Here is a 26,308-nt window from a genome sequence, read left to right as displayed (position 1 = left end):
TGAACTCAAGTTTTCCTCTCAAGAAAAGAAGAAAAAAGTGTTGTCAGGGAGGAAAGGACTTGGCATGAAAGCTAAAATCCTTTCCCTAGTGTGTGAAAGATGCACATTGCAGACCATACATTGGAAAAGTGTGCCCTGATAAAAAAAAGATCCTCCTCTGTTGCTTTACAAGTTATGTAGAGCTGAGAATCAGCAGGGGTATAGTAACCTCCTTGACTTTGTTTTAACAGTTCACGCTATGATCAAGGTCTTACTACACAAGAGCATTTAATGTGGAAGCACTAGAGTTAGTGTAAACATTCGGAGGTTAACACAGCTTTTTTGTAAATTAAGATTTTTTTAAAAAAGCAAAAATATGAAATGTTCCCAGAATGAGAATTTGCCTGCCAAGATCCACACAGACTCATTTTTTATGAACAAGTTACAACTCCATTAAAATGTTTGTTTAATGGAAAGACAAGTGCTGGTATAATTTAAAGAGAGTGAGTGTCATAAATTGAGAATTGAGAAGTTTTATAATTCTTTCCAGGTGTTCTCTTCAGAACTGCTTTCCTTGGCAACTCTTTCTTGTATTTTCTCATAATGTTAATTAGGACCTTGGTTTGGGTTTTGGGTACACGAGCCTTTCGTCACCTTCAAGTTTTTTACAATTTGAGGATCATTGTCCTTTTCTTGGCCAAGAATGTATTTTTATACTGAGAGAAAGCAGTGTGTTGGCAGTTCTTCTCACAGCGTCAGACACTGGCTGAGGCTGGAGGGCACCTCTGGATATCGTCTGGTCCAACCTCCTGCTCAGAGCTGCTGCAGCGGGTTGCTCAGGACTGTATCCAAACAGCTGTTGAGTATCTCCAAGGGAGGAGACTCTACAACCTCTCTGGGCACCCTGGTCCAATGTTTGATCACCCTCACCATAATAAAGTTTTTTCATATGTTTAAATCTAATTTCTTGTATTTTAGTTTGTGCTCCATTCCCTTTTAATTCCAACAGGTAATAATGAAGGCTCTTAACTCCACAAAATGAAGTACTGTAAGAAAATGTATGCAGAGGGTGAACCATTGAAGGGCTGACCACCCAACAGAGAAGAATGATCATCCTGCTGCTACATATAACCACTCATTCTTTGTATAATTATAATGAAATTTTGCTAAATAAACCAGAGATTTCTCTTTTCTTTTGGCCTGGCCTAACAAATTGCCCCCCATCCCATTTTGGAATCTAAATGCAAAAGGGACACTGAGCGGGAATGCACCATTGTGTGTCTGTAAGCAAGAGGACCTGCAACATGGAATTCAGCAGGGTCAAATAACCTGTTGAGTGTAAATATCACTTGTCATCAGTACACAATTCTTCAAACATGATTTTTAAAAGAACTAGTGAAATACATGTTTCTTTGGTGATCTGAGGCTTAGAAGTTAACCACAGAGATATAGTTATTATTATAATTAATAATAATAATAATATCATTTGGACATTCAGTAGAGAAGATATTACATATTTCTTTGGCTAAGCACATATTTCTTTTGTTTTATGAAGAAACTGCAACAGTCAAAAGAAAATCTTACCCTGGGTGTTGTACTTAGTGTTTGACAACACGTGTAAAATCACAGCTGGATAGACTAAACCTCCTTATTTAATTATTACATATCTAAGAGATTTCTTTTACATATTGGTTCAGTTGACATTCAGCAAACACTGTGTTCATGGTATCCACACCTATATACTACTTTCTGACAAAAGAATATTAACAAGTAGTTATCCTATTAGAATGTTAGATAGGTATATCTGCTCCAATGACTCTCTTGTAAGATACAGATTTGTTGGTCAGGCACAAATTTTGAACAGAGGCAGACTCTTTTTCACAAATGGAGCTCTCAACTTTGTGCTAAATATGTGCAGTTTTAAGATTAGACTTAAGATCCTCCTCCCTTGATGTGTTTAACTCCCTTCAGCATCACAGCTAGTCCATATCATTTCCTTATCCTAAAATTGCTCACCCATTGTTTACATCTTTGTAATGCTGAATGCAGAAAATAGACTGAAAGACTCATATATGATTTTATTTAATCTTCAGTGTTACCATCAGTTAAAAAAAACCCACCTAAGCTACTTTTGACCTAATAATCTGTAATTTACATGATTTATAACAAGTATATGAGATTATAGAATATGAATGATTGCGGGGGGGCCACGGACAGACTATATTAATATATTAAATAAAGAAGTATAACCATTTTAACTGTTGCTTTGTACCTCCAGACAGTTTCTGGTGCTCACAGAAACATCTAATGTGGCAAAGAAGAGGACAAAACCTCACAAAATCCAAAGCCATTGAGATTATCAGAACGCCTTTTTGCTTTGCTTTTAAATTGAGTAGCTTAGATATAAATGGTGCTACCTTAACATGATTCATTGAAGCAGTCATCCCACTAACTTTATGCTTACTCCTTTTTAAAAGAATCATCTACTTAAACTCTCTGGGATTGACCATATACAGATCACAGGGCAAAGCAACCTCCTATCCTGCACACTAGTAAAAGGGAAAGAGTGGGGAGAAGCAAACACAGGATGTCTGTCCTGTTGAGCACCTGTGAAATAACAGCATCTTACCTTCAGAGCACGAATGAAAAGGCAAACAGACCTCACCTCTTCCACCACTTCTCCCGTCTCCTTTCACTTATCAATTACTTGTGTTTTTTCCTACTGAGACATGGATTACATCATTAGAACAAGTCTCATTTGGATACATAAATTATAAACATGAAATGAATGCTGCAATATGTCACAGTAATGTCTTATCTCCCTAGGAAACACAGATACACACACACATAAATAAAGAGAGAAAGAGTTTAAAGAAAAAAATAATAATCCCAAACCAATTAGAAAGCATAACATGAAGTTCTGGTAAAGGGGAAATTAACGTGAATTTAGGTACTGCCTTTGTTGGAGTCACTGTTGGGGTTTCTATGTTCAACCTTGTTGAACATAGGTGAAAATAAAATGCTTGAATTGTCAAACCTTTGAAATCCAGTAATCTCTAGTAGGAGGGTGCATGGCACAATTTATATCAACATCAGATTATGGTATCCATTTTCAAGTTAGTCACCTTTTGATCAGCAAATTTCTAGAGAGTCTTCCAGGTCCAGGAACTATTAGCTTTATTCAAGATGTTGTTAATATGATCATCTTGCCTGAGGAGAGAAGATTTGCCCCTTCTCTCCATTCTCTTAAACCTGCATATGTCACCTGCCGTTCCTACTAGACCAGTGCTCAGTATTGCACAACCACACAATAAAAGAGGTATTGAGCAATCTGAAGTAAGGCAACCTTTTTTGGTTTTTGGGTGGGTTTTTTTGCATTTTCTCAAAAACATGAGAAAACTAATGGGGCTGAAAAGTTCTTTATCATTCAGTTATCCATGCTTCTTGTTCAGACCTGCTATAATCTACGTTTTCTTGGTAAGTGCATATGAGTTTGCCTTTGGCTTGCATCTGACACTGGCCAGATCCAGTGTAGTCCTGGAACTATATAGCTGTTGTACTGGTGTACTGGTATCTGAGCAAATATACATAGATTTAAGCACTGCTATAAAAATACATTTTGGAAATTAAGCTCTTTACTTAGCCCTGCCTTGTAGGTCGTTACCGATCAGTTCTGTTTAGTTTCTCTGCATGATACTGGATACTATCCAGTTGTATGCAATAGACAGTTTAAATAAACAATTACAAGCTTAAATAAACAATTACATATATAAATTGAGTGGTTTCCTTTTGTAAATTACACATAATAAATTAACTTGGCCTGAGTGGAAAGAGAATAGGAATTTTGAGGTAATTGCCTATGTTTCAGTGCTTGAAAATTCTGACACTGGCTGATTTTTATCCAAAAGAATGTGCCATTTGTCACAGGTGCCTGGTGGACAGAGGCAGACTTCCATTTATCTGTATGCTGGTAACTATTCACACAAAAAACAACACAGTAAGCTTAATAACCTTGCACTGTCAATGTGTAACACGCCCAGTGGTAAGTTGGCCTTCAGTTTCCAGCCTCATTCAAAGTTTCAGCCTTTCTGCCGATACATCGCTAAGCCACATTAATAAAGCACACTGTGGATGTGTCAAAAGAGCACTGACGTAGAACCACTGGGCAAGTCTTTTCATAGACAAACAATATTCTCATATATCACAGCCTTAGTATTAGCTTCAGGACAATTTTTCTCTTCTTCCTTATTGACCTCAGACATCCCGATCAACATGAAGGAGATGTAATTCTCTCAGGTGGTATAAGATAGGAAGAGAACACCATTTGTGGTACTTAAACATTTGAGGAAGTCGAAGATAAGCAAGGCAGAGAAAGACAAATGCCTCCTGTTTTTTCCTGTGTGAGGAACTGCAAAAACACTGGCTTTGTGTTTCACTGCATGCTGACTCCAAAGCATCCAAAGACACCATCAATCTAAGCAAAATGAAACAAAGCTCTTCAACTAACCCCGGTTCTTCTTCACAAGTACTTTTCTATGAAATCCTGCTCATCATGTGGACTCATCACACTCTGCATCCCCAGGAACACCTGCTGTCTGTGGAATTTGTAGAATTTATCCCTGTCTCATCTTCAGTAACACTGAGAAGAGCTGTTGCCTAAGGTTCCAACCTTTCCCTCAGGATGTGGTGTGAACTGCTTTGCCCAGCTGTGCCCTGGAGCCACATTCAGCTGTGTCTACTGACTGAAGCTCCAGCCAACACCCAGAGAGCAGTTCCTAAACATTTCAGTACACTAAGCAATTAACAAACAAACAAATGAAAGGTCATTGAAAATGCTGCATTTTCAGAATTCACTTTATCCCAAGCAATTAAAAAGAGAGGAGTGCCACAGCTGCAGCTTACTGCTGTCCTTCTGATGGCTAAGCAAAGTTCATTTACACTGTCAATAATGTGAACTGACTGAAGGAATGAATCTCAAACGAAATCGAATGAAGGCTGCTAATTCTGAAAAACTACATTCACATTAGGGCTTAATGTAGTTAAGTCTGTTCTAAAAGTGAAATAAGCTATACAAGAAAAAAAAAAGTTGTTTTAGCACTGAATGTGTTTTCCACCAAGGACTTTAAAACAGTTTAATCGGAGTGGTAATTAGTCCCCCAGAGTTTGCTGTATCCAGCTATTGCTTCACAGAATCACAAAATCACAGAATGTTAGGGATTGGAAGGGACCTCAAAAGATCACCTAGTCCAATTCCCCTGCCAGAGCAGGAACACCTAGATGAGGCTACACAGGAATGTGTCCAGGCAGCTTTTGAATGTCTCCAGAGGAGACTCCACAAACTCCCTGGGCAGCCTGTTCCAGTGCTCTGTTACCCTCACTGAGAAGAAGTTTCTTTTCAAATTTAAGTGGAACCTCTTGTGTTCCAGTTTGAACCCATTCCCCCTTGTTTTATCATTGGTTGTCACCAAGAAGAGCCTGGCTCCATCCTCGTGACACTCATCCTTTATGTATTTATAAACATTAACGAGGATTAGTAAGCATTAATGAGGCAGCATGCTTGCTGCCTTTAAACCCTTAGACCTGCTCCCGGCCAGCCGAACGCCTCAGGAGCTGCCCCGCCAGGCTCCCGCTCCCCTCAGCAGCCGGGGACAACGCCCGCACCCGTGGGGCCGCCGGCTGGGGAGGCGCCCGCAGCCGCCGCCGGGCCCGCCTTGCAAAGGGGAGCAGGGGCACCTCCCAGGCGGCCCCGCCGGCCGCCGTCGCAGCGCTGGGTTCCCTCTCAGCTTCTCGCAGCACCTCCCTCGCCTGCCTCCGCCCCCCGAGCGTGTCCAGCGGCTGCCCCAGCTGCGGGGGCCGACCGCTTCGTCTCTGAGCCCAGTGCCGAGCGGGCAGCGCGGCGGGGAGGCGGCGCAGGATGGGACGGGACGGGCGGTCTCCCGGGGCCAGGTGAGCGGCTGCGGGGCTCGCGGGGCGTGGGCGGCCGGGGGCGGCGGGCTCTCCAGGGCGTGGGGGACCGGCAACACGGCGGGCTGCGAAGGTTGGAGTCGCCCTGACGGGCTGAGGTGAGCGACGCTCCGGGGCTAGGCGGCAGAGGTGTGCGGCTCTCTGCGGGTGGGCTTTCCCGCTCACCGTCCTTGGGGGGACGGCTGGGTGAGGGCAGAAGGGTCCAGCGGGAAGCTGCCTGCGAAGCTGGCGGTGGCGGGCGGAGGAGGGCAAGTCGTGGAGCTTCGCTCCCTGCAGCCAAGTCCTGCGGCTCCCCCTTCGTCACGTTCCCCTCGGCGATCCCTCCCTTGAGTGGCACTTACGGGTTTCGCCTGGTCGAGGGAAGCACAGTCCGAGTGGCCTGAGGGGAGATCCCGCCTGCGGGCACAAGGCGTGCCGTGGGGCCGGGGCGGGGGCTGCGCGCTGCCGGGGCCGTTGGTGGCCGTTGGTGACCGTTGGTACTCGCGCGCGGGCCGGTGCGGGCTGTGAGGCCACGATCAGAGGCTGCGGAGGACGCGTTTCAGAGTTCGTCTTGAAGGGGGACTGCTCTTCTTATCAGGTACATTCCGCAGTAGTGCTAGTAGAAAGGTTTCCTTCTGGTTTCCAGCCTTATTTTAAGCGCTTAATCAGTGAGGATGAGAAAACAGTAACATTTAAGTCGGTTTAAAAATGAATGGTTTTGTTTGATGCATCAGTAGGGTCTGAATGTTTTCTACGATGAAGAGCAAGGGAAGCGTCCCGTTGGGTCTGCATTTCTAGACTGGGCCAGGTTTTACTCTCACACACGTTTTCTGTGGGAACGGGTGCTGAGAATATATTAACACCAAAAGTTTTTGATGCTTGTTTCTTGTACATTGTGCAAGGTAACCGGTGTCACTGAAAGTAAAATGTCTTCAGAGTCACCTGTTGTGCACAATAATTGTTTGGAGGGTTTTTTTGGTCTGTGTTTTTTTGTTTGGTTGGTTTTTAATTTTTTTTTATTATTATTATTTTTTACTTTTCCCTTTACACTGGCTAAGTGAAGAAATATCAGTGCACTGGAAGCTTTCTTTTCTGGCTGCATTTATTTTTGCTTTGTAAATATATAGGTTTCATCATTCACAGGTAGAATTTATAACAGTTCTGAACTCTGTTGCAAAAGCAACTGTGTGATTGTCTTGCATTGATTTATGCAGAAATGCTGAAGCAACGTTTGTAAACTAATTCACTATCTTTCTAAAGGCGTGCCTATCCAGCAAATTAAACGTGTGGTTGTACAAGCCCGGGCTGGTTTTGGCTTACATGAAATCAGTTATAGTAGTGCTGAATGCATGGTAAAATGAGCTTCAAGTGTGAGCCAAAATAAAGTTTACAACCTCAGGCTTGCAGATCTAAGTGTTATTTGGTCCCAAAGCAAACTATTTGGCTATTTAGCTCTGTCACTTGTGCTGAAAAGCTAAAGCTGGTATAGTGTGCGCCTCTGCTCAAAATACGTTTCCTCCTTTTGGTTGCATAGGCTAACAGCATGCATCCTCATGCGCAAGTTGAGATTCATGTTCTTAAGCTTTAAGCTTATGGCTATACCCCTTTCTTCCTAGGACGGAAAGTACACTTCTATGACTGTGTGCATGGGGGAAACAAGCAGGACTTGGTCTTCTACCAGCTGACCAGAACTGTGTTTGTTGAATTAAACTAAAGAACAGAAAACATGTCCTTTGCTTAGAAGGGTCTCCAAGTACTTGTCTTGACTGAGTAAGCACACTTATAATTTATTGATAAAGACAGTCTCGAAAGTGAAATGCTTTGAAAGAAGATTTAGGGAAGAAATTGTGCGTAAACAAAGTTTGCTCAGGTATGAATTGGGACCACAAAATTTTCTGCTTACACTGCAAGCTAGTATCATCTTATTTCTGCTGTGGCAGTCAGAAACCAAGTAAACTAATGTTATTAGTATCTTTATTAGTATTACTTTAGTATCTTAAGGTAATTCTATAGATCAGATAGAGTTTGTGAGTACATACTTCCAAATTTAATGTTAAACCTCTATTTCTTATACATCAACAGAACTTGGCTCAAATTAGAGCCAGCTGGAGAGAGATAAAGGACTACATTCTCAGTCTCAAGTTCATTGCTCAATTTATATGGTTTTTGTGCTGTAAATGCTTTAGTCAGGTCTTTCATCAATAGCTGTAGAATGTTGGCAGACGGAGAAAGTTTTGGATTTCATGAGAGAATAACTTGTTAAATTTGGACAATTTTAAGTTCTTGCTCTGTAAAATGATCAGTGACCTTGTCAAACACAGTATACCTTTAAAGCTGATCACTACACTTGACTTTGGAATTTTATGTTTTCAGTGGAATAGTGGAATAGTGGATTATTGGAAGGCCAAAATCAGGGTAGCTCATACAATTAGTCTTGTTGCCTTCAACAGAATTATTGGCATGAATAAAGCATGCTCTTTGGCCTGAAACATTAGCTTTCTGATAAATAAGTTTAGTAGTATTGTTATATCTAGGTTCAAGTAAAAACTTCACTCTTTTTTCAGATGCACAAATTTAGAGAATATTAATTTGTTGCAGGACACTGGTAGGTGCTACTCAGCTTGTGAAGAAGAAAGGAGCAGAGTGAATAATTTCATTTTTCTTAGATAGATAATCATGATTACAAGGGTCTTGGTCTTCCAGTCAGTGTAATTATAATATGGAAAGGATCTATATTTGCTCTATGAAAAGATAGTCTTGTGTAACTATATGGTACTTAATAGGACTCAATTATTTGCGAATCTTGCACTCCTTTTGTGCCTTTGAAATTTATGGCTGTTCAGGGTGGACAAAGGATCCTTTGTAGGATCCATTAAGTCAAAGACAAAAAAAAATGAATCTCACACTCCTCCCTGCATGAGTCAGATGCATTTGTCTCCAGCTGTGAGCTGTATACCACAGGTGCTCAACCTACGAGTATTACTTCCATCAGCTTCAGACAGTTTTATTTTAGGTAATATGTAGTTGAACTGACACAAGATTTTAGTAGTGTATTTGGCAGCTAAAGTCCCAACCTCAGTATTTTCTGGTTTTGTTTTATTGATGAGCGGTGTAGCTCTGAAATATAATTATTGTTTGACAAAACATCTGCTTTTCAGCTAGTACCTTATTAAAACATTGATTTTGTTCTTCTGTTTTAGGTCCTCTTCTGCTGGCTACTGAAATAGTATTTTTAACATTTCAGAGAAAAACTGTAGTTTGTAGCATGATTGACTTATTTGCTTTAGAAGAAAAGAGCTTCTTCAAATACATGGCAGATAAAACTAACACTAGAGGCAATGTAGGCCCGCTGATGAATGAGATGGGTGCCCTGGTGACAGAAGATACAGAGACTGCAGAGTTACTGAATGCCTTCTTTGTCTACTCTGCCAGAGGCTGTTCTGAGGAACCCTGTACCCCTGAGGCCCAAGAGGAAGTCAGGGCAATGGAGGAGTTTGCCTTGGTTGATGAGGACTGGGTTAGGGAGCAATTAAGCAATCTGGACATCCATAAATCCATGGGTCCTGATAAGATGCACCCGTGGGTGCTGAGGGAGCTGGCTGAAGTCATTGCTAGGCCACTCTCCATCATCTTTGCTAACTCATGGGGAATGGGAGAGGTGCCTGAGGACTGGAGGAAAACAAATGTCACTCCAGTTTTCAAAAAGGGCAAGAAGGAGGACCTGGGTAACTGTAGACCGGTCAGCCTTACTTCTATCTCTGGAAAGGTGATGGAACAACTTATCCTTGGTGCTATCTCAAGGTATATCAAGGATAAGAGGGTCATTAGGGGCAGTCAACATGGCTTCACCAAGGGGAAGTCATGCTTAACCAACCTCATAGCCTTTTATGAGGACATAACCAGCTGTATAGATGATGGCAAAGCAGTGGATATGGTCTACCTTAATTTCAGTAAAGCATTTGACAGTCTCCCACAGCATCCTTGCTGCTAAACTTGAGGAAGTGTGGTCTGAACAATCAGGTAGTGAGGTGAACTGCGAACTGGCAGAAGGAAAGAAGCCAGGGAGTCGTGGTCAATGGGGCAGAGTCTAGTTGGAGGCCTGTATCTAGTGGAGTGCCTCAAGGGTCAGTACTGGGACCAGTATTATTCAATATATTCATCAACTACTTGGATGAGGGAATAGAGTGCCCTGTCAGCAAGTTTGCTGATGACACCAAGCTGGGAGGAGTGGCTGACACACCAGACTGCTGTGCTGCCATCCAGCGAGACCTGGACAGGCTGGAGAGTTGGGTGGGGAAAAATTTAATTAAATGTAACAAGAGCAAGTGTAGAGTCTTGCATCTGGGCAGGAAGAACCCCAGGTCCCAGTATAAGTTTGGGAACAACCTAATAGAGAGCAGTGTAGGCGAAAGGGACCTGGGGGTCCTAGTGGACAGCAGGATGACCATAAGCCAGCACTGTGCCCTTGTGGCCAAGAAGGCCAATGGCATCCTGGCATGGATTAGAAGGGGTGTGGTGAGTAGGTCGAGAGAGGTTCTCCTCTCTGGGCCCCTCAGTTCTAGAAGGACAGGGAACTGCTGGAGAGAGTCCAGCGCAGGGCAAAAAAAGGTGATTAAGGGAGTGGAGCACCTCCCTTATGAGGAAAGGCTGAGGGAGCTGGGTCTCTTTAGCTTGGAGGAGACTGAGGGGTGATCTCATTAATGTCTATAAATATGTAAAGGGTGAGCGGCATGAGGATGGAGCCAGGCTCTTCCTGGTGACAACCAATGATAGGACCAGGGGCAGCAGGCACAAACTGGAACACAAGAAGTTCCACTTAAATGAGAGGAAACTTCTTTATGGTGAGGTTGACGGGGCACTGGAACAGGCTGCCCAGGGAGGTTGTGGAGTCTCCTTCTCTGGAGACATTCAAAACCCACCTGGACACATTCCTGTGTAGCCTCATCTAGGTGTTCCTGCTCTGGCAGGGGGATTGGACTAGATGATCTTTTGAGGTCCCTTCCAATCCCTAACATTCTCTGATTCTGTCGTTCTGTGATTCTGTGAAAACTGTAGAATGTCAGTTACGCTAGATGAGACAATGTATAGAAAAGAAATAGCCTGTGAAGTTCTCCAGTCTACTAAAAATACTTTTTCACTCCATAGTATTTAGAGGGAATTACTAGGATCTATCACATTATTTCTGTTTTCTGAAATTTGCATGAGTACATCAGGTGATGCCTTACTTACCAAAAAAAAGAACAACTACTCACTAATTAAGCACTCTGCATGTTCTCATTTATGGTGCTCCTTAAAGGAATTGTCAAAGAATTAAGACCTAAGAGATCCGGTAGTAGGTTTGCCAGAAGCTGTGGTGTTTGACAAGATATAACACATTTAGAAGTGGTAGAACTAGCAAGAGAATGAATAATGTGAGTATGCTGATTATGGAAACATTATTGTGCTCACGTAACAAAAAACAGCATCTTTTTACTGACGTTTTTAGTGGTTTAAATATTCTCTTAAAAATCCATTTTATATTCCTTAGACCAAAAATTACTTTGGCTCTCTGCCTGGATTTATTAGACATCTGGGCATGCCTGATAGTGAATGCTGCCAAATTCCACATTGAATTTCTGAGTTCCCATCCAGACTTTGAATATCTTTTTTTCCTTTGCACCCAATTAATTATGGACATGAGCTGACTGAATGGGTTTCTGATAATACTTGTCACTTCATGTTTTGAAGTCTGGGGGACTTTGTCCTGTCTTTACTTATTCATAACAGAGTCCAAGTATTCATGTGACTTTAATTAAAAAATACCTTCCTTTTTTCCACCCTTATCTATGTTTCAGCAAGTTGGCACTGTGGTTAGGGTGGTTTACTTGTAAGCGGGCTAATCACTTTTTTTTTTTTTTAATAGAGGTGTTGGTGGTGAAAGAAGCCATGTCAAGTGTAGCTGTACAATGTATGTTTTCTGAGCTGATGCATTTATGTGGGCTGCACACAGAAGTTGTGCTGGTTTAAATAAATTATTCTGAAGTTGCTTGGAAATCATCTGCTTTCTTGTGTGGTAACTTTCAAATATTTAAGAATGATTGCTGTTGACTGATTTGTTTCAGTTGTATTAGTCTAATGTAGGTTCTAGTTGGAACTCTGCCTCCCCTTCTTTCCCTAACAACTGATTATGGGGCTTGTCCCGGCAGTGGTACCGTCTCTTTTCCCCTGCCCTCCATAGACTTATATTGTACCAGAGGAGCAGTGCTAAAAGAGACTCAGAATGCGGTTCTGACATAGTCCCGTTTCGTAGAATGTATTAATAGAGGACCCCTAAATATTTACCCCATGGGAAGACTGAGGTGCCAAAGTGACTATTTCCTTAGGCTGTATAGCGATACCATATTCCTAATCAGAGTTGTAGTGGAGATCAGGAAGATGTTTGCTTCAGTGCATACATCTTTCAAAACTGTTGAGCTTTATTTCTTTGCTACAAACTATTAATTTTGGTCATTGGGCTGTTGATTAAAACAGTCTGAGAGACTGTTTAAAAGAAAAAAAAAAAACCACAAACCAAAACAACAAGAACAACCAAAAAAAATAATAAACAAAATGTCTCCACCAAGTATTGTGCTTCTTAGCTTCCAGAGAAATTTTAACAGCTCCAAGTGCAAGATCCAAGAGATCTCTTAAGTCCATAAAGCGAAGCTTAGGATGAAATCATAATATAATTTCTTTTTTTAGGGTGCTGCTTTTCAAGCCAAGAGAGCATGGAAAGGAGAGTGGGGAAGGAGACTGTAAACTGAGCAAAGCCAACTGGTTTCCCTCCCCCCCCCCTTACAGTAAGATGAAATAAACTTTCAGGTCTCATTTTTGAAAAGTAGCAAAATTTAAAGCATGAGCTGAACAGTCTTCTTTCTGGCTCTCACTTGATTCCTTACAGCCTGCTTACATTATTCCCTGGCTTGAATATTTCAGCTTTAGAAAAGTCTTTGTCCTTCCCTCTTTCTCTCTGCATCAAATTCAAGTCCTGTTACCGAATATAAAGATTTTGCAAAACTTTGTCTTCTTTGCTATGCTTGTATCTTTGTACACACTTCCTCATCCTTTTTGCATGGCTCAAGGTGCATGTGAAGCATTCCTTTGATCTTTTTCTATGTGCCAACTGAAATGTAGTCTTTGTTGTACTTTCGGTCTTCTACTTTGCAGAACACTTTTTTGTTATTTCACCCCATGAACTTATTTACCTCTGTACTCTGAAGTATACAAGTCTCTGGGATCTTGCACTTGTTAAAAATGGAAATATAAAAACCTGCCTGAAGTTGAAGTAACCAGATTTGTGACAAACGTAACTACTTTATTACATCTCTGCTTCTTATGTCTCATCAGTACTTTGTAAACTCTTTGAAGTGGAATCCTGCTCAGGTATTGTCACTGAAGGGCTTTTGTGTTTGCTCTGGAAGATTTAACAAACCACCTGGATAACATTGTTCTCTCAAAGAAATACACAATGCAGAAGAGGATTTTCTAGATAGTGTAGAACTTTTATAAGAGCTAGAAAGAGGTCTCTTGCTCCTCTCCTAGATGATTGTTGGATATGAGAAAACATTGCCAAACTGGATAAGAGGGAAGAAAAACTTTTTTGAAATTGTTGCCTGTTCCATTTTTGCACTATATACAATGACACAAGTTACTGTAAGAGAGAATTCAGTACCAAAAGTACTTTTTGGCTCTGAGATCTGTAATGGAGAGCCATCCAATAGCATATTACACTCATTAATTCACTTATACGAACCTTAATGATTGAGCTTACATTTTTACATGAATCTAAGGAGAGATCTAGGAGTTGAACTGAGGGTAGACATTGACTTATAAGAAAATTAAAAAAACTTTTCTTATACCACTATCCTCAGAAGTTGAAAGCCTAGACAAAAGAATGCATTTCTTGGAGAGTACTTTCTCCTGTTTATTTCTGTTAAGAACTGAACCAATGAGCTGCGAGTTTTTCCAGAAGACTGGTGTTTAACAGTGGTTTGTTACTCTCTGTAAGCCAGCTTATTAAAAAGTGAAATATTTAATGTCTTTGAAAACAGTAAAGATTTGTGTCATGAGGATAAGTTTGAGAGGTCCTGGAACTGGCTCCACACATTACCACTGCAGTCTTAGAAAATGCTGGTGTTCTACATAAAGTGACTATGTATAGAACACAGTATGCCTGTTTTTACAGACTTCAATAAAAAGTGGAGAAAATATTGAAAACCAAGCTATTATCAGACAGTAATAATCCTGTTACTGTCTTCTGGAAAAATGCATTAAAAATCCCATGGAACAACATTTTAAAATCAATGGTGCTAACTTCTGCTGTTAAGTCAGTGGATGCTCTATGTGCCAAAATTCACAGTGACATAAGACTTTCCAGTGTAAGCGTCCTCCCTATTACATCTAACTTGCTTCAGCCAAAATTTAAAAATAACACAAAAACTTTACTACATTTTGGTTCCAGTCTGGAAAATATAAGGGGTTGATGGAAGAAGTCTGCAACATCAAGAAGTTCACATACATGAGCTCTAAGATGTTTCTCTTGCTCACTTCTGCCTTTTATCAGCTGGTGTAGATTTGAATACTGCAGACTGTCACAAAACAATGGCCAGAAGCTTACCATTCATGATTACCATCTTCCTTAAGAGTAAACTCCATAAATTTTGGAAATATTTTTATTGAAATCCAAGATTTTAATAGGGGCTATCTACAAAAGTAGGCAGAGTGGGCCCCAAAGACTGTGAGTGGAATAAGTGTGACTTGAACAGAACACATTGAAGTGCAGCAGTAGACAGCATGGTTAGAAATAAATGAGTGATTGCCTTGGGTCATGATTTCCAACCGAAGTTTCTATTACGAACAGTTTATGCATTGGCAGTGAGAACCTGCTCTGGCTAAAACTTGGCTTAAAAAAAATGAATAGTTTATTACATTTTAGAGACTGTCAATAAATAGATATATTCAACAGGATCTGTAAAATTTGAATGTATTTTTCAAAAGGTGATTTAATGAAGTACAATACAGCACAAACCAGCTCTCTTTTCATTTTTACACTTTTCTTTGGCTTTAAGCCTACTGAAAATTTATCTGCTATAATACAAGGCAAGTAGTGGCTTAAGGTAAGCCCCTGTATCTCTTGATATGTCACCTGTGGGTGCACACTTGGAAAGCAGTCCAGGTTTCTCACACTGCACTTTGAATGGAGCTGCATCATGTGGTCCTCTGTGAAGCTCGTTGCAGTGGCATGGACACCATGTCATCTGCCTTCCAGTTGTGTTTGTAACACAAGCCCAGTTTCCTGGGGCACCTCAAAATCACTGTGGATACTTCTGAGTATCTACCTAAAGGACATTTAAAAGTCAACTTCAAACAATGTTTCTCATCTTTCAGAGGTACAAAGCTGAGTACAGCGGAGTAAACATATAAACATGGTAAAAGCCTTACAAGCCTTGGTTTTAACAGTTTTCTTTGCCTACTCTTTTTGTTGCTGTTGACTTACTGACCTTCACCCTTTCTTCTGCTGGTCCTTCTGCAGCAGGCTCCCTCTCCAGTATTTGTCTTGGTAAACCTATTAGGTTTCAGCAACTTCTCCTGCAGAAACTCAACTTTGGCAACTCTTTAGGCAAGTAAAACTCACATTGTGTTGAAGGACAATTCCATCAGAAAACTAGTAAAGTAGCATGACATAACCTAGTTAATACTAATGATAAGAATACAGACTCCCCTTTATACCGTCTTCCTCTCTTCATTTCCAGTAACCTCTTTAATTTCCAGAGAATGTTGTATTAATGCAGAACTGCAAGGCGCGTAACACAACATGCAAAACAAACGTTTAATTTTTTGAAGTATGTTTAATTTGTTTTAAGAAAAGTTCTATCAATTCTAGTTTCACTTTCAAGTTAATGTATGGTATGATTGGTTGTGAAACCTTGGTACCAATGCTACAAGATTGTCACTGGTCAAAATAGAGCACTCTTCATGGAGAGCAAACAAGAGAGAACAGATTTGTGCCTAAGCCCTTACTTTCTGTTTTCTGAATTTCCATTATATCTACCGACCATAAAGTAATTGATTACATTCTCTTCTACTTCAGACAGTTAGCTCTTTGTGCATAAAAGTGACGTAATTCTTATTTGAGAATAGTAAGTGAGAAAGATAGCTAGTTACATCTTTACCTGTGGTCTCTGCATAGAATTCTCACCCACGCTTGGGTGACTCAGTAGTTGTGCCCAGTAGCAGTTTACGTGATTAGATTTGCCTGATTTACAAGTGAAAATTTTTTATCCTACTGCAAAAACTGTGCAGATTCATGCTCAGCTCTCTAAGTCATGCCGTATCCACCTATTATAATGAACAATACAAGTGTTTATTTGAACAAATGAACAAAATTAATAACAAATGAAAAAAAATCACTTATGCCTAATTCTGTGATGTCCACAACTATATATTTACAATTATATTACTTTTCACGATCATAATTAAGAGTAGAGTTTTAGAATTCCAATACAAAGAAGGGTTTAAATAAGTTTAAGAAAGTGTTTTGGAATGTATCATATGATCTTTTTTAGATAGATATGGTGAAATAATGTTGTACGTCTTTTTTTTTTTTTTAATCTAAATCTATCAAAGCTAGCAGCATTTTTTCTAGTGTCTAAACAGCATTGTTGGAAAAAGAAAGAAATACTAATGTTATTTTCCTAACTCTTTTAATTGTACCTTTTATCCATACATTGGAACTAATCTTCAGCTAGCATAAATGTCCTAAGTCTTACAAAAAGTCAACTGAGCTGTGGCCACATCAGGATTTTGCTTGATACATCCACTCCCTTTCCTGCTCTCTGGATTTTATTGCTTTCCGTCGGACCATTAACCTGCATTCATAGCTTTGAATAGATTTGGAGTTCTTGATGTGACTATATTCTGTCAACATGAAGCTGTGTCTCTGTCCCCATTTGTTTTTGCCAGGCCTATCTCAGGAAGTGAGAATCATGTAAAAAAAACTGGAGGGGATAAAAAAGTATTGAAAGTATTTATTGTAGTCTTTCGTTTAATCACTGGGCAAATATTAGCAAAGCTCATTCTGTCAGGCTTGAGTTAGAGGAATGTCTGTTCATGCTCTTCAGGGCTACATAGCACTCAGGCAGAGCTGGAGTCACAACCAGGAATTTCTTGGCTTCTGCCCAGAAATTTGAACTCTTAGAATGCAATTGTTGCTTCTGGTGGATAGGGCACTAATGTAAGCTGAAGACAGGTTTGGACATGTTTCCTGTAAATCTCTAGAAAGCTAGTCTACCTTTGACATTTTTTGCTATTTTTACTTGCTTTTATTGGTCTGTTCCTGCATACGATTCTGCGTATTAGCTATGTCCATTGTTTTAGCATACTATTTATTTTCCTCTCATACTATATCAAGTATGCTTGATTTTTGTATTCCTTTCATCAATAGCTTTTCTTTCTGCTCATTAACATTTGCAGCACCCATGCAGATGCCAGTCATGATGTTGCCTCAATTTGACTGTTATTTCCTTAGTGTATTTGAATTTTAAGCACAGCATCCAAAATCTGCAAAGTGGAAGCAGTATGTGTCATCATCCAGATTGGTTTGCTTCAATGCAAGAAGTATGATCTTATTTTTGGACTAGAAATATCATATATTGTGTAATTGCCCACATGCCCACTGGCTGGCAACAATGTTGCAGTGCTCTAAGTTTTAAAAAGCCTTTGCTTTATGTAATCTATGTTATGTTATCATATGTGTGTAATTTATGTGCATTTAATCCATTTCCAAAATGTCAAGTATCTAGCAACTTCACTCTTTGGCAGTTTATTCTCTACCACTTCTCTTGGAGAGTTCAGCCCATAGTAATGATTTTATGCTGATAAATATTTACATTAATGTGAGTGCTTGCAAAAAATACATTTTAGTCCTAACCTTAAAAGGAATTTACAGCTCCTGAAAGAATTCACAATTTACCGTGCTTGGAAATAAGGGAACATAAGCATGTACAAAAATATAGTGAAGTTTTCAAGCAGTATGAGTGCTAACCAATTTACCGTGCTTGGAAATAAGGGAACATAAGCATGTACAAAAATATAGTGAAGTTTTCAAGCAGTATGAGTGCTAACCAACATACACATATGTCAAACTTGTGATGGCAAAGTTAAATTTCTGGTGTCATGCATAATGCTCTGGTCTACCATAAAGCTGATACATTAAACATAAACAGTATGTAAAGTTTCTGCTTGTTTCAAGAATCAATTATAGAACCACTTGTAACTACGTGTCCCTAAAAGTTTTTATTTAGGAAATACTGCATGCAAAAAGCACATTTCACTTAATGTTTCCTTTGACATGCAAAATATTCTGATGTACCTTTATTGAAAAGACCTCTTTAAAAAAGTGTATAATTTCATAGAACATTATCTCTTACAGTGGGAGGCATGTTCTTTTGTCTACTGCCATGTCTTTTTGCTCACATTAGGCAACCATCACTAGGAATAAATGTGGACAAACCAGGTTTTGACCCTACTTTTCATGCTCTTTTTTCTTTTTTTTTTTTTTTTTTTTTAGTAGCTTCCTGGCTTGAGAATGAGATGAGGATTCAGAATCAAACTCTTGCTTCTTTCTTAGGAGTTCAGTGTTGCTATTAAAATGTCAGATGATGGAACCTGTGAGTAGGAGACTGAAGAGATGCTTCCTATACAATTACTGAGATTAACAAAGCTTTTGGATAAGCTCTCCAAGCTTGCTTTCTAGCCGTTTTGCTTGGGGGCTCTATTGGTGTGGAGGTTTTATGTTGTTTGTTGGTTTGCTTGCTTTTTGAAAGCCTTACTTGTGCAAGGACTCATGGCCATGCTCTGATGCACATATGAATCTTTGGAGAACTAGATCTTGAGTGTGTTTGTTTGTTCCCCCCCCAGCAAACAGTTCTTTCTTTCTTAGTGACTTGGCAAGATTCCACAGAGTGTTTGTTCATTTCTGTACCATATACACCCAATAGTATAACAGGGTTGAAAAGATTTACGCTTTTGGGTTGGAAACATAATTTGTCATGCTATCTGCACAGCTGCATGTTTTCTACTCACTGAGGTTTATTTATTTATTTTTTATTCTAGAATGGTTGCCTGGGGAAAACAGCACTGCTGTGTTGGCAGAATACAGGATATTTTCTTGAGATTCAGGGTTGTTCTAGCAGTCCTTTTACTTCATTTGTTCCTGGCTACAGCAGGCAAAGGTAAGACAATTTTTTCCTGATTTACCTAGTGTTGGTATTCCAAATAAATAGCATTAGCCTTGATGAATAGAACTTTCGAATATACTCAGAACGGGCAAGTTTCTGCCCTCTTGAAATCAGGAGGAAAACCTGCCATTAACAAGAAATTGAACAGTTGGTGCTTAGCAGTTTGGATATACAAACGCTCTGTTTACAGGATTTGTTTTCAGAGAAAGTCATCAGTAGTAACTTCTTTTTTGGCTATGGATGAGGAGAGGATGTAAACACAGTTATGTGTTACTTTCTTGCTAATTTTTTGAGCTGGAAGTGTTAATATTTTCAGAACATGTCCTTAAGTCTTTTACACTGCTCTTACACAAACACCACAAGATCCTTTGAGCCTGAACCTACCTTGTGCACGTATGAGTGTAGAACATCTGCATTGCTCTTGGTCGTGGATCCAAATATGGTTAGGAAGAAGGCAGTAAGGTCCAAAACATGTAACAGAAGTTATGTATTTGAATTTGACAGTCTATGTGCTCTTTGTATAACCAAATGAAGAATAAATTCATAGGGTTCTTATACAAATTGGGTAACTGACATGGCGATGCTTTTTTCATGAGGTACAGTAGAATCAGAAATTTGTGATTTATTCATGGCTGTTCTGTAAGCGGCAGATACAAATCTGTCACTACTCTGGACCTCAGTAGATACAGATAACAGTGCTTGTCTTTCATAAAACTTCTTTATATCCATATTGTGTAATACATTTATCATGTTAGTAATGTGCATGGAATATTAAAAAATTAGAAGTGTTTTTTGCCATATACTGAATGGCTATTTTTAGAAACTGCTTCTTACGTCATGGTGTGTTTTTTTACTCTAATAGGTCAAAGTTTATTGCAGTTCAAATGTACCTAGTAAGTATGCCTGCTTAATGACATTATACTAGCAATTAAATTTCTCAGATTTACAGACTAGACTAGTTCTGATTCCAATTCTCCAGACGTAATAATTTTCATAAAATGAAGCTTTTATTGAGACAGAATTTGAGATTCAGCTGATAAAATTGTTACTAAGATGGTCAGGTTTTAACCTTATGTACTTTGAGTAATAAAAAGGACAGTGCTGCTCTGAAGACGGGTAGATGTTCTACAAGAATTTTTCCAGGGAAAATTCAACTACCTCTGGAGTTCTGATGCAGGAAGCAAAGAGGGATTTTTGTTTTTCAACTACATATCATTTGCAAGTGTCAGTAGTCCTTCAAGAAAAGCTTAACTGATGCAAGGTTTTATTTATGGTTCCACCCTATTTTTTTATTTGTTTATTTTTAGGCTGTCAGCACTGTCAGCAACATCCCTACTCAGTTCTCTCCTTGTCTAAGGAGCCAAAGTACATTTGTGATCTCCTGTAAATATAAGAAGAGAAGAACTGCCTGTGTTTTTCGAGTGTCTAGGACACCCAGATATCCAAATACAACTATGAAGGAGAAGGAGGGATGAAATTAATTTTGAGGAGACAGCTCTTAGCTTCACGTTCCCAAAACATGTAGAAAGTTTAGAGTTTTAAACTTTTTTTAAAGAACAGTTATGGTCTCTAGGTGGAATACATAAAGAAAGAAGATTCTTATGATGTCATCTTAATGGACCATAACAAGCCAAATTGTGTTACAGGTGGCAAGCACTGGCAGAGAAATTAATAACTCTTGTTACTGGTTAAAAGCCAGTTTGCGCAGACATATAAACTTGTGGCTATTTTTATTCAAGAATATACTCAACTATATTAATGCTCAACTATACTGATACAGTAGTTATTAGTAATGTAAGGAAAATAACACTGGTGCTTCTATACTGAGAGGATCTGCTTCTGTATGTCTACTTATAGTAAAGACATCAATTACTACTATCTGAAAATGTTTTAAAAAAGAGAGATGACTTTTTTGGTTTATGTTTTCATTACCTTGTCATTCTTAGAAAGTTTATTTTAAATGTTTGGAAGTATGCGCATGCATTTCGGGATTTGTTTTAGGGCTTAAGAGAACACACTTATGAAGTGCCTGCTCTTAGTTTTAGTGAGGGTAACAACCCCAGCTCTTGCTTCTAAAAGAGAAAAATATGTTAAGAAGGAACAATTTGCATTTCTGAAAGAGATTGAGTGGTTGAATACAGCAACTAACATTGAAAAGTCAACTCACCATTACTATTGCCTGGAATTTACTTGACTCCAAATTTTGGGTTTTGCTTATTTTTCTTATTCTGGAGATGTTTTGAGCATTCTTTCTGCTATGCTACCTTTTCTGTACTGTGGTGGCAAAGTAATTTTCATTGCTAGGTTTCTGAACGTGATTTGTACTGTCTGGACCCAAAGGAACTACTTGTAAACCCAGAATGCCATTGTCAGAGCACAACCAGTTCTAGCTCCTCGGTTCCCTGGTCAAGGGTGGGCCACAGCCCACAAGTATCATTACTAGAGAAAATAAGCAATGATTAACAGAACTTCCAAAAGCTTTAAAGTAATGTCATCTCCTACTTACGTTTCATCCACCCACATATCAAACAGACTTAGGTAGGATCATGTTGATAATTAATTTCTAACTGATTTAACACTGTACTGTATGTGTTCCACTTGGAACAGTGAAGTGCATTTTCTGACTATGGTTATGATTTCCTTTGTTCTTTTTCAGCATTGTTTGAGTAGACAAACCATAGAAAATTTTCCAAGCCTTTCTTTTCACAATTCAGATAGTATTGATATCTATTATCTTAACTTTGATGCCTGTTTTTGGTTTGGGGCACTTTTTTTTTTTTTTTAACTATTTAGATCAATGTGGGCCAGATTTTCCAGTTTCCAGAAGGGTAGACCTCTCTAAGTAAACTCTTTTGTTAGTTTAAGTTAATTTGTCAGGCCTTCCATACGGATCAATAGCAGTCTTTTTGAATGACACAAAGCAGACTAGGAGAATCATCATCAGAATTCATCTCATTTTGCATAATTTGTCTTGGTTACCTGCCTTAAGACTGTTTTCACCTGCAAGTTTATGTCCACTCTGGTTCCCTTGACAACTTCTCTCCTAAAGAATGCAATAGGATTTTTCAGCTCTTTAATTAATTCACTGTTTGCACATGAACACTGATTTAATGCTTAATATTAAATCAAGCCTCTCTCAGAATTTGTTCACTTGCAAAATCAAGTCTGCTGAAGGTACCTCAAGTTCTGATGAAAATTTTGTTCAGGAATGAATTTCCAGTCTTGTAATCTGGATAGTTAACAGTAACTTCAAGTTTTGAAGCTATGTCAGGAGACTTCTTTAACCAGTCACTTTGGCCACCTCTGCATGCTCAAGATTTCTTACAGGAATTTTGGAGAGTATATGAATCACACACGTGTACTTCTGACATATACTCTCCGAGGCACAGTAGCTGCATCAAATCTTTCTAAACCTTCGGTATACTTCCTACATAATAATGAAAGACTTAAGCAATTATTTTTCTTAGGAGAGACTGTCAGATATTGTACCCCTTTTATTAAAAAGGGTAAGTACATTTGAATCTGTCTCTAAAAATCTCCACATCTCTGACACTTTCCCGTCCTGCCAAGTCTTCCTCACCTCAGCTTTTAAGTCATGTTTTAAAAACTGTCCTGAACTGTTTCTAGCTGAGTGTCATGGAACAGTGCTTTAGATCACTTAAAGAAAAGTACAGCTTAACAGATTGCAGTGGCAAGGTTCACTCTGTTACTTGCTGCATGGAGGAAATATACCGGCGAGAATAGGGTGAAAGTAATTTTAGAATGGTTAGTAGGGGGACAGGAGTTGCAAAGGGCTAGAGGGAGGCACTGCCATTGAGTCATGAGGTTCAGAATGGACCCCCTTGCTTTCTAAACTCCTTCTCAAAGAGGAGTCCAGGTGTGGCTAAATCCAAACTTAGTTCCACACTTGGTCAACATTTTATGTCTAAGGGACACAAAAAAGCGAGGGAAAACAGGTAAGGGATTATATTTGTTTATGGCAAAAGGATTATATGTGCACACCCGATTCTTTATACCACTTGGCTAGGATTTCAAAAGTTCCATCATGCTGCATCTCAACCTGCTTACCTCCCCTCTAGGGGTGCCAGGTCTCTCCAAAGTCTGAGTCCTAGGTAGTGCCGCAGCAGGGTTGACTAAAACTGGATGCTTTTGCAAACTTGCCCACTTGAGCAAAGAAGTCCCTGGGCAATTTTACCCTTACAGACCTGCCCATCACATAGTGATTCAGTCCAATAATAATATTTGAGTCTGGGGTCTTCTTGCTTCTCATTGAATTCTTTCACTGTCTTCTGACAGGCCCTTATCCTGATTAGCTGCAGACACTGTTGATAGCTTGTGGCTGCTTCATGCTGGCCTTGAAGGCATTATTTTGCTTGAGTGGATCCTGTTTTGCTCAATAAGGTACAATACAGGCCTTCCTTGGCACTACTTGTTCTTGTTTCTTTTTCTGACACCCTGTTTTCTCCAGTAAATTTGCTGTCAGTACCTGAAATTCTATTTACTGTCACACTTGAACTCCAGGTTACCACCATCTCAGTGCCTCAGCAGGTTTGAGATTAACAGATAAGATGTCTCTGCAAGTAAATGCCCCAGTAGAGAACAGAGAACACGGGCTGAATGGGATTAAATTTTAAATAAACCAGTGGCTCTGAAACACATTTCCTGAAAGTTACCTCAACTCATTCTCTTCTAGAATATGGCTGTGTTCTACCTTTGTTGCTGAAACTCTGCCAGTATGCAGCAGGGGATTTAAGAAAATCAGGGTTGGAAAAAAGTGGCATGGAGAAGCACTGTCTTTTTCAGAGAAGGAGGATACAAGGCTGGGACATGAGGAGACAGTAAGGCCTATAGTCCCTTCTTCTAGCTCTGTTTCTGTTTTTTTATCCAGTTTCTATTAAATGAAAAATACCTGTGCAGTCCTGGGAACTGGAACCAGGATCTGTGATTCTCTTTTTGCCTCCCACTGGTGATTTGAGTGCTGCCTTAGAGAACTACATGGTCATCTTTTGTCTTGTGCATGAGTTTACTTCAAAACTTTCATGAGCAACTAGAATTTATTGACTGCCTCCAAATTTGCCCCTTCCCCACTACAAAAAAGCAAAAGAGAAGGATACAAGATTTCTTAATGTGTTACTTTTAAAACTCCTAGGAGCAGTACTATATGGAAGAATAACATTCATATAGAAGATCCTTTTAAAAACAAAATAATTTTACAAGTCACCTTTTCTTTATTTAGATCAAGAGGAGTTTCTAGGAAAATATAAAGCCGTTTTTAAGACTGCATGCGAAGACCCTTGGATTATGTCACCAAGAATTTCTCTGCGTCCCTTGAAAGAATTCATTGTCTGTGTGCACCTCAAGCTATATTCCTCAGAGAGTCCCTGGACAGCATATGTATACAATCAAGAAACACCTCACACCAATCTCTCTGTAAATAGATATGATCTTGGACTTACAGGAGGTCATGGTAAATTGAGGATATGGTTGTTTGGAAATCAAATAAATACAACAGTGAGACTTCATGAAAACACTTGGAACCGTATATGTATTCAGTGGAAAAGTGAAGATGAGGAGATGAAAATATTCATAAATGAAACAAAAAAAGTAAACAAAAAACTAACTGGAAAAGTTAATTTGCCTGGAAAAGGGCAGTTCTTACTTGGCTGTTCAAAGCTGCCAGGTACAGCTATGTCACCTAACCCAGGTATGACTGGGGAGCTGTACATGTTCAGAATGTGGGATAAAGCAAATATAAAGAATTCTTGGGACTGTGAAGATAGTGGTGTTATACGCTGGAGAAAGGAGGATTGGGTCTATAATAAGACAATAGAAGAGGATAACTCTTTGCCATGTGGTAAGTACCATTGTACTCCTGTTTTTAAAATTCTGTTTTTGACAAAAGTTGAAATGAATGTCTAACATTTCTCTTCCAGGTTTTACGAAGTCTTTGTGTAGTAGTAATTTCTAGCTAAATGCTTAATGAGATCCTATGAGGATGTGCAGCTTTCGCCAGCTTTTATCCAAATATAGGAAGTATAGCAGCAGTCCTTTAAAGACTGTCAGCTTGCTTCAACTTATGTGTCTGTCTACTGTCCGTGTAACGGTAATGAGAGCAGGATGCATCCAACCAAAACTCCTTGGAATATTAGGGCTTTCTATCAATGTCATCTTAAAATAATTAATTTACATACCTTCTGTTCAGGGAATATATATAGAGGAAAGCATTGCTGGTCCTCTTCCTGCGTATTAGTTGGGTCAGAACTTCAATGAGTGCAACTTTTCACTGTTTCACTGGCACATTACACCATCTTTAGCTGGTAAGGTCTACATCTGTAAAGATTACTGGAGGCTCTGATTTCTTCTTGCTTCTATATCAGTAATGTCTTCCATTATTAAAATGGCCAAATGGTTTCTCACACATTTCTCAAAATTCAACTCTGTCCTGAAAAAGAACCATAAAAAGCTTTAAACCAAAACAAATATTTCATTTTCAGATAAATTGAGTTAAAGCAAGAGAATAACCATCTTTCTAGTTTTTGTTATCATGTCTGTTGACAAGAAAGACAAAGTTGAATCAAGTTCAGGTGGCATCCAATTTATCAACCGTAGTAAATGGTATTACCCCCTAAGACCTTCAGAGATTTTTAAGGTGACTAGCTCAATTCATTCCTAAAATTCTTATATAGCCTAAGTTCTTCAGTTAAATTGTCGCACCAATCATCACCTTTATCCTTAAAAACTGTACCTATCTATTTTGTGCACGCTAAAAAATACTTTTTAACTATGTAATATTATAATAACTGCCTGACTGGGTAGATTAGAAGTGTCTTAGTAGGGGCATTAAAATAAGGTGGCCAGATTTCTTTTTCTGGGAGAGAAAGAAATCTGTCCAAAAAAACAGTACTCAAGGAGAATGTCTCCAACACTGGGTCATAATGAATGAAATTCCTCTGCTGGCCTGGTGCTGTGGTTGGGAGCACATCTTCTCTGTTGGGTTGTGTGATTTGGGAGAGGAGTTGAAGACAGGATGTCTTTCTTTTGCTCTTGTGTGACGGTGTTTGAAGGAACATTGTCCTAAGGCTGAAAGGAGAAACATTGTGGCTACCAGAAAAAAGTTTTTTACAAAGAAA

General features: G+C 39.3%; 1 protein-coding gene across 1 annotated transcript in view; it reads left to right on the top strand.

Annotated features, from left to right (window-relative positions):
• Nucleotides 1-5,822: 5,822 nt before the first annotated feature.
• The window catches only part of ADGRG2 (adhesion G protein-coupled receptor G2), a gene marked incomplete at its 3' end in the record, with an annotated part of 54,744 nt that continues 34,258 nt past the window's right edge, over nucleotides 5,823-26,308 (top strand). The window contains exons 1-3 of the mRNA XM_080354319.1: nucleotides 5,823-5,925; nucleotides 19,054-19,172; nucleotides 24,415-25,032. Of these exons, the coding sequence (XP_080210445.1) occupies nucleotides 5,894-5,925; nucleotides 19,054-19,172; nucleotides 24,415-25,032 (769 nt within the window). The 5' untranslated portion in view covers nucleotides 5,823-5,893. The remainder of the gene's footprint in view (nucleotides 5,926-19,053; nucleotides 19,173-24,414; nucleotides 25,033-26,308) is intronic.

Source organism: Nesoenas mayeri (assembly GCF_963082525.1).
Source record: "Nesoenas mayeri genome assembly, chromosome: 1".
Taxonomy (NCBI): domain Eukaryota; kingdom Metazoa; phylum Chordata; class Aves; order Columbiformes; family Columbidae; genus Nesoenas; species Nesoenas mayeri.
This window is presented reverse-complemented; position numbering and strand designations above follow the sequence as displayed.